Source organism: Elaeis guineensis, chromosome 1 (genome assembly GCF_000442705.2).
Source record: "Elaeis guineensis isolate ETL-2024a chromosome 1, EG11, whole genome shotgun sequence".
NCBI classification, from domain to species: Eukaryota; Viridiplantae; Streptophyta; class Magnoliopsida; order Arecales; family Arecaceae; genus Elaeis; species Elaeis guineensis.
Genome location: NC_025993.2, coordinates 109,550,979 through 109,559,939, shown reverse-complemented (window position 1 = coordinate 109,559,939; position 8,961 = coordinate 109,550,979). Strand labels below are relative to the sequence as shown.

General features: G+C 41.0%; 1 protein-coding gene across 1 annotated transcript; it reads right to left on the bottom strand.

Annotated features, from left to right (window-relative positions):
• Nucleotides 1–1,652: 1,652 nt before the first annotated feature.
• On the bottom strand, nucleotides 1,653–4,100 carry LOC105038466 (amino acid permease 3). Its single transcript, XM_010914272.4, has 6 exons — nucleotides 3,624–4,100; nucleotides 3,305–3,538; nucleotides 3,116–3,209; nucleotides 2,801–3,015; nucleotides 2,557–2,696; nucleotides 1,653–2,458 (listed from the first exon to the last, which is right to left on the bottom strand). Exons 1-6 carry the CDS (start codon nucleotides 3,748–3,750, stop codon nucleotides 1,802–1,804), a joined length of 1,467 nt encoding a protein of 488 aa, XP_010912574.1. The 5' UTR covers nucleotides 3,751–4,100; the 3' UTR covers nucleotides 1,653–1,801.
• Between the last annotated feature and the right edge of the window lie 4,861 nt (nucleotides 4,101–8,961).

Genomic DNA, 8,961 nt, shown 5'->3' with positions numbered 1-8,961 from the left:
TGAACAACTTGTCAGAGTAATCTTTGATGCTTTCCGACTCTTTCATCTTCTGCATTTCAATCTCCCTGATTAAGTTGAGCATTTGAATGTTTTTGGGTCTTTCATTGCCTTGGTATTCTTTTTTGAGATAGTCCCAGATATCTTTTGCAGACTCCAGTTTTATAATCCTTGTAAATATTGTACTAGACACAGCAGAGAATAGACAGGCTTTAGCTTTGGACTTCCTTGTCTTCCTTTCTTTGTAGATCTTCAATTGAGCCATTATAGGATTTTCAGGCAATGGAGGAATGTGATAATCTTCATCGACTACCTCCCAGAGATCCAATGCATCAAGATGGACTGTCATTTTGATAGCCTATGCTTGATAATTTTCATCATCAAAAATTGGTAGCATAGTAGATGAGAAAGTTGTTTCTGTTTCCATTGTTTCTGGTCTAAAATTTTGGTCTGTGTTTGTGGACTCACTCAACTCACAGATCCCTCAAGATGATAAGCTCTGATATCAATTTGTTGTTTTCAGACACAAAATAAAGTATAGAATAGGACAAGTGTGTTGACAGTAAAGAGAGGAGAAATTGTATCTACATTTTTATTCAAAGCACAGCTCTTTATTTAGAGCTAATATGTAATAAAAATTCGAAAAATTTGGCTAATTACAAACCATAAATAACAACTTTTCTAATATCAAGCAACAAATAAAACAAAAAAACAGCAGCACCAACTATCTTGCTAAAGACTAGGTCTTCAAGCACATGTTGCATATCTGACCAATTTTTCTGTAATTATTTAGCCTATCCCATGCTGTAACAGTTGCTAGGGCACTCCTACAACATAGTCTATATAAAATTGGGCATTTTCAGTCAGAATCTGGCCACGCGGATCTAAACCTTGACCCACACGGCCGCTCCATAAGGCATCAACAAGTAATCGTTCCAATAGTCAAAACAACAGTAAATACCCTCGATGAGCATAAACCTCCATGACCCAAGCATCTCATAACCAGACCGTAGCCTTGGCAGCATCAACATATCCCGCCACCCATCCCCTTCAAACAGTAAAAATTGCGAGGATTCCGTGCTCCTAAGATAAGATCACAAAGATTCCCCCATCCTCAACCTAGAGTCCTGGATCCAATCCCATCGAAAAATCATCCACTTGCACCTGGGTGCAGGTTGTAACTTTCGCACCAAAGAATGAATAATCTTTTTTCATGGCATGAATCATCGAACCGTACTTTATACAACTTTCAAAGTATGACGCGTGTCTAGTGATTTATACTGATGGATGGAAGAGAGAGATTAGAGGGTTTGCTTGGAAGACTATGAAAAGTATGAGCCAATGGCTGATGACACGAAAGAAGATCAATCATTCTTTGACAAAGAATGCAATCAAAAGCCCAGCCCTTGCGTCCAAGCCGCTGGCCCTCCGACGTTTTGGACCGGCCACCACCCAAATTCCCCTGACCCACCGGGCCCTCTTCGCACCTTCCCTTTGCCCTCCCTCTTTACTCCAAAGCCCCCATCTGATAACAACCCCTGTGGCCGAGATCAGTCCGGCCACCACCCCTCGATACACTCCATCAATTTGTACACGAAATCAACCACCTTTTCCACAAAATTCAAACATCATTCCAAGGAAGTCACGTTTGGCGATTTGGTCGGGAATCAACTTCTATTTCTATTCATCAGTTCCCATTTCTTTTCTATTTTTTTGGTACAACATCAATTCCCTTCTACAAGCAACAAAAGCAGCGGTAAATACCAATAACAGTAACGAGCGTAAAAAGGTGACAGCCTTAGTCTTAGTAGCTGGTCTTGAACGGCCGGTAGACTTTGAGGTCGGTGACAACTCCGGCGATGGACCCGGTGGCGGCGGCGATGGACACGATGAGGCAGGCGACGCTTAGGATTTGGAGGCATACCCACCTGGTGCTCCACCTGGGGACCTTCTTTTGGACTACGTACATCTCTATTGGAAAGTAGACAGTGAGCGGCCAGAAGCTGAGCGCCCCGAGGAGGCCGACGATGTCGTTGAAGAAGGGGAGGAGCATGGAGATGATGGTGGTGAGGACGACGAAGGCGGAGCGCCAGACGAGGCGGAAGAGGTTGAGGTTGTAGGACTTGGTGGAGGTGAGAGAGATCCTCATCTCCTTGGTGATGAAGGTGGACTTGGGCCAGGTTTGGAGCGCCCATTTCTCGATGAAGGCGAACAGGGGCTGGCAGAAGACCTGGTAGGCGCCGATGAGGTGGACGACGATGGCGGTGTTGGCGATGTCGAGGAGCCAGAAGGGGTTGTAGAAGCCGAAGCCTGTGAGGAGGTTGCCGGGGGCCTCGTCACCGAATGCCGCGTAGCCCATGCAGCCACAGAGCATGTAGAAGAACGTGGTCACCACTATGCTCAGTAGCGTGGCCTTCTTCATCACCTTCGCCTCCGATGGTGGCGGCGCCTTTATTGTGTCCTGAAGGAAAGCCACGATAGAACCAATGTTTCAATAATATGATGAGTGAAACAGAGTATGGTAAAGGTCACTGTTGGATGGGCTTTTGAGCTGTTTACCTGGATTTCAATGAGGATGATGGAGAAGGAGTAGGCGAAGGCAATGTCTCCCAAGGCTTGGAGGCTATGCCAGACTTTTTGAGTTTCGGTGACGGCACCGATGCTGATCCCCGTGAGACTGCCTTTGAAACCTTTATTCTCTGTTTGAGAATAGAGCAGAGGAGAACAGAGAAATCAGGATGTGGGCAGTGGAGGAAAAAAATTTTTAAGTGATAGAAATATTTTGTTAGTAGGCATGGTTTACCAATGGTTTGGACGATGCCAAGAGTGAGGCCAATGGAAGAGTAGGTGAAGGACATGACAGCGGCGACGATGGAAAGCCACCAAATCTGATCGAAGTCGGGAATCTGGGAGAAGATGATCTCCAACACGCCGAATGCAATCATATAAGGATTGCTGTTTACATGGCACGGGTTCTTGTGGCCTTTCTCATGGAAGCAGTTCGACCTCCGGATTGCCCTGTGTTCCCAAACCAAAACAACCTTTTAGAATATCACAGGTTTGATCTTTCCTAGAAGAAAAGAAGAATAAAACACGCTCTTTCTTCCATTCCACTTACATCATGCTGATGGAAGCAGCGATGGTGTATCCAATGGCGACTCCAAAGAGGTTAGCATACTGGATAAATCCACACATCTTGACTTTGAGACCTCCTGCTCGTTCGAAATTTTTGTGTAAAAACAGTCAACAATTAGCATAAAAATTTAATCTTGGTGATGTAATTTGGTAATAGAGGATGAGAACAAACCAAGGTAGGCATGAACGGCATCCATGTAGGTGTAGTTACGCGGGCCGGTGATGGGATCTTCGGAACGATAGCAGTCAGCGAGAAGAGTAGAAGTGTAGTAGATAACAAAGGCGAAGAGGAGCATGACAGCAGGGCCAGCGACCCAGCCAAGCTGCGCGATGGCCCAGGCAAGCGAAAGAACGCCGGACCCAATCACCGCGGTGATAATATGCGCGCTTGCCGTCCAGAAAGTCCCTGAAAAATCCCACCTTTGATTCAGAAACACGAAGAATTCTCGATTCAGAGAGCGACAGTAGTGGAACGGAGTTTGGATTTTAACCAGTTCTCTTGAGTCGGCCGTCGTCGTCGTGGAACTTGGAGCCTCCCTGTTGCTGCTGCTGGTGTCCCAGCTCTATGGAGACCTCCATTGGATGCTGGTAGTACTTGGCTGCACCGTTCTCACCCATCTTATTCCCCAACCACAGAAAGACACACAAGCAGGGAGAAGAAGGGAGATCCCTCTACGTTTGGAATTCAAAATAGGGGCAGGGCAAGTTGGAGAGAGAGAGAGGAAGTATAACTCCGGGCCACGGAGTAGCCTCTGCGCTCCGCTCCTCACTAAATAGCACCCCTGGCCACCTAACGCGGCGTCCAATGTTCACACGGTTCCAGTAAAAGAGAGCGTGGGATTTGGAAGGTATACCACAGAAATAAGAATATGGTCACAGTTTTATATAAAATATAAATCCCAGCCTAAACACCGATCAATCCAACAAAACTACCAACAAACTTTTAAAAGGGAGCAGAAAGCAAAGAAGATTAGTGAAATGGAATGGGTGGGAGGGGGCTTGTGGTCTTGGACTATATATAGTCGAGGGGAAGTTTTCTTTTTTTTTAAAAAAAATAGGGGATATTAATGAGTGGTCCCTATATAGACCGGATACTAACAAAACATCCTTAATAACGGACTTTTAAAAACACGGTCCACCGGCTATATATTTTTTTTAATTCCCAGTCCCTTTAAAAACATGCGTGTCCGCTGCAATAACGAACAGGGGAGTCCATGAGTGCGATTTATCAGAATATGACTGAAATGATGATCTCCGCCTAATGGGGCATGGCTATTTATACCACTTTTCATACCTGATTTTTTAGAAACAAGTTAGCCTTCGATGACAAGGTGGTATTTGCACATCAGATGTTGAAGAGAGCTATTTATTTGATTGTGGAATATAGTCATTTCAATACTCCTGATTTGTTCCTTGATATCCTTATTTTCTGAGACTTTCATGCTGCCCTTGCAGCAACCCGAAGGATTATTTTTATTTCTTGAGATCTGAATGCTAAATTGTTGACTGCATGGAGCTCCCATCTCATCGAGCTTAATTCAATTTTGAGAGCTGAGTTTCATGCCGTCTGGACGGATATTATCTTTGCCAGACAGAAGTTACAGACATAGAATATTTTTTTTGAGAGAGATTTTGCCACCATCATTGGATGGATCTAGAACACCATGAAGTAGCTGGAAGTCCATCCTCTCCTCTACGACATCTGAACTATTCTTTACCTCTCTGTTGCAGTGTCAGTTTGGTATATTTATCGAAAGATGAAAAGTGCGACAGATTGGATCTCATTGTATGTAGCGGAACACTCTGAAGATTGAACCTAGCGATAGGGCGAGAGTTTCTCACTGACGTTGCATGTTCTTTTGTACTTTAATTTTTTAGACTACTCTCAAATTAGAGTAATGTGATCGCATGTATGTATTAAAAAAAAATAGAGGGACCGAACATTAAAAAACAAGCTCAGAAGGGACGGCATGTTAAAAATGACAAAAAGTTATGAAAATTTATAATTAAGGTGCCAACATGATTTTGGTCAACGAGTGGCAACGGCACCTTCAAACCTTCCACTACCGCTCTTGTTTCCATGATTAATCTAATCTGATCTTTTTCTGCAGTATCCTCCATTTGGAGAGACTTACAGGAGTCCACGATATCAACACCAACTTCTCCTCTGCTCTTCTATCTTTCAACTCAGGATCTCTTCGAATCAAACTTTTTGTTTCCGGGCCAATCAGGGAAGCATGAAACCACCAAAGTGGAAGATAGAAACTAAAAGGGAGCAGCATGAGGAGGGAAGTAGGAAAGTTCTGAAAAAATTAGCCTTCCTGCTTACCTTTTTACATTCTCTACTGTTGAGACTACCAGTTTGTTCTTCATCATTTCTCTCCTTCTATTGCTATTGCTGTAGTTGTTCTTCCATATATGAAGCAAATGGAAGTGGAATAAGAGGAGAAAGAAAAGAATGTGGGGATAGTACAAGTGGTATGGGGAGAAGAGGCAGAGTTAGATGTTAAAATGGATTAAGGAGAGTCAAAAATACATGGCCAAATTTCTGTGCACTAAAAGATCTGTCCAGATTTATTGGCATGAAAAAGATAGATAAATTAATTTCCCTGCACCAAATATCTATCCAGATTCATTCTGTACATATTGTAATATTTTCTTTCTTATATTTTTTAACTCTTAGAATCTCATTTGTACAGTTGTTGTATAAATTTGGTCCTGTGTCACAAGAGAATTTGAGCTATTAAGCCTTCATATTATTTTACACTGGGAGACTCTCTTCTCTGAGAATGGAAGCTGGTGTTGTTGCTTGGTTCGTATGGGAGATGAGGTGAGGTTGCAGATTAAGTATAAAAAATGGAAATAGGAGAGAGTGCATGCAGTCACTGAGCTTCGCACATGTGTGGCTTTTGGTCCATTCTTGTTGAAGGGAATAAGGTTCCCCATCATCTCCATACCTAATTTTTCCACATTAGTTTCTTATGCATCTCTTAATCAGTATTACGTGCTCTTTAATGGATGCAACTTTTGCTTCATGCCTTAGCTTATTCATGGGGACTTTCTCCATTAACCATTCAATTCCATTTCCAGTACAAAAAGATATCATTATATCTAAAACGTAAGCCAATAAATTATATCTTTAATTTTTCCCATTAGGTTTAATATCTTAGTCAAAAGCTAACAAAACTTTCATGTTTAACATAGAAAAGAAAAGAGAATCATGATTACAATTGGGTGGTCAAGGTAAGGACAACGTTTTAAGAGGGGAATCCTAGCAAAGAGAACCATGATTAGAATTGGGTGGTCGAGGTAAGGACAATGTTTTAATAGAGAAATCCATTTTGGCTATGTTTATTCGCTGTTAGTGATATAATGTATGCTCAAACAAAGGAGGATGGAACAAAGTCGGTAATAAATTAAAACTAGAAGAAGTAGGGAATGTTATCAGAACTTTTCTAGCTTCCAGCATTACCATACGCATGTACATAAATCGATGGACTTTGGCAGTTGTTCTCCTCTCTCTCCCTCCCCCCCCCCCCCCCCACACACCCAATGACTGAGGAAGCCAAGTGATGACCACCAATCACGCCAAGACATGGGAAAACTTTTGAGGTGTGAACAACTTTTTTTTTGATGATAATAATGACTTGTTAGTGGTGGTGTAGAGGATAATGGTTAATAAATGGCATCATTGACACGTGGGGGAGTAGCGAACGCTCAATGTCGAGCATTGCTTCTCCATCCACAAATAAAATTATAAAGGGTAGGAAAAAATTCCAAGGATAAATTCCACCTCCACCTGCTCTTGCTTCCTTCCAGATTGTTAAAACTTTTCATTACATAAGCTACAGCCATAATCATGTAGTGGTGCAAAGCAGGTTAAGTTGTGCATCATAAGACATACGTGGGCGGCAAGAATCAAGATAATTAATTTCAAAGGGATTGGATTTGGTGGTAGAATTTAAGGCATATTTGTTCAAGGAAAATTGGATGTGACTCTCATTTTAATTATTTAGTTGAAAAAAATTTCATTCTCATCTTTTATAAATCAAATATGTCAAAAAATATAATTATTTTAATTTTTATTTTAATTTATTTTAATTCTGCTTCGGATTCGGAACGTGAGCTTAACACATCCTTAGGGTTTGCACCAGTAGCAGAAGGTGGCCTTTTGGAAGCTATCATGGTCCAGGGTTTGATTGGACGTAAATGGGGCCATCCCCCATGTGACAGTCCGGTTATTTTGGGCAGTCGGCTACATATGTTTCTTCCCTGAAAAAAAAAAAAAAAAAAGAAAGACTACTTATCAGTATTTAAAACGTGAGGTACAAAGACACTGCTGTGGCTCCGTACGTGATTGGCATTTTGACCATCCATATATATTTAAACAACAATTATTAATTGACATTTTCACTATCCTAGTATATTTTAAAGTCATATTCAAATTTGTACATTGAATTAAAATAAGTATTTTATTTTATGACGATGAAGCTAAGTGACAATGTTATTTTATTGCTATTATTATTCGTTATTTAATTTACAAACGGTTACTAATGGCTGCCAAAAATTTTATTATCTTATTTCACAAAAGTGTAATCAAAGCTTGACAACTGACAAGGCAAATAATGGTCATCATTTTTGTTATAACCATATTCATATACTGTTCAAAACTAATCTCAAGTCTAGCTGCATGAGAATTAATTATCTTCAGAGCCTCAATACTTTCTTTTCATGTGTGCCCTAACGTGAAGAGGAAAAGATTAACCCATCATGGGCCACTGCTTTATATTTTCATGCGATGCTCACCCTTCAATTTAAAATTAAAAATTTTAAAAATGAAAAAAATAAACGAACAATAGTGCCCATTCAGGAATATAGTAAATAAAACATCAGTTTGATTTAAAAACCAGTGTTAGTGTGCTAAGTATCCTGCATTGCGGTAGAAATCTGGATGGCCATCAGGTTTGCCCATGCATGTTGACGACGATCGGCTCTTCTTCATCTTATATGCATCTTGTTTCGCACCAAAATGAAACATGTTCAGCACCAAAATGAAACATGTTCAGCTTCTCTAACTAAAGATGAGCCGTCTATCTCCATAATGGATGATGTGCTCGTTATCCAGCTTTGCTGAAGATCCTAAGTTGCACCAAGTGCATCCTTACAAGGATCTCTTCTTCCTGGAAAATGAAAGTTGTAGAAAGACACCAACTGAGGTTCACTTAATGGAGAACCAACCACAAACCCATAGGCCATAACATCTGTCCCTTTTGTGCATCTCATCTTCATTTACCTTTCTGGGTAAACTTCCAGAGGAGCAGGGATCCGTGGGAGGTCAGCTGGCATCACTGAAAGCTGCCTTACGGATTTAATATTTGAGTATCAGATTGGTTCGGTGTCTGATTCTGGATTGGCCGTCAACACTTGGCCCCACAGCCATCAACACGCCTTCTATCCGGTGGTTTGAAGTCATCAATGTAGGCCGTGTCCGAAAGTGCCAAGAAGACGAGCAAATTGGGGGATCGTCCGCGTGCGATGCACCTGTTCGCCGCGGCAATGATGATATGCGACTAGGGTTTTCGGAGAGATTTTTTTTTTTTTTTTTTAAAACTAGGTCCGATACGGCCATACTAATATGCATCAGCATGTATTTTATATATCATAGATTGACGTAAATTCTGATTAAAAATAAATTATTAATAAAATAATAAAAATATATTTAATAATTTGATAAAATTGAACTCTACACAATCATCGTGAATAATATTTATCTTTCAAATATTATCTCTGATGAATGAGATACATTATAAAAGAATATCCGAACTTATC

Bases quoted from the DNA above. Each gene is read 5' to 3' on its own strand.
- LOC105038466 (XM_010914272.4), bottom strand. From the start codon at position 3,750: ATGGGTGAGAACGGTGCAGCCAAGTACTACCAGCATCCAATGGAGGTC. The intron at 3,016-3,115 runs GTAAGTGGAATG...TTGGGAACACAG, and splicing joins GCTGCTTCCATCAGCATGAT to GGCAATCCGGAGGTCGAACT. The intron at 2,459-2,556 runs GTAAACAGCTCA...GCTTTCCTTCAG, and splicing joins TCATCCTCATTGAAATCCAG to GACACAATAAAGGCGCCGCC.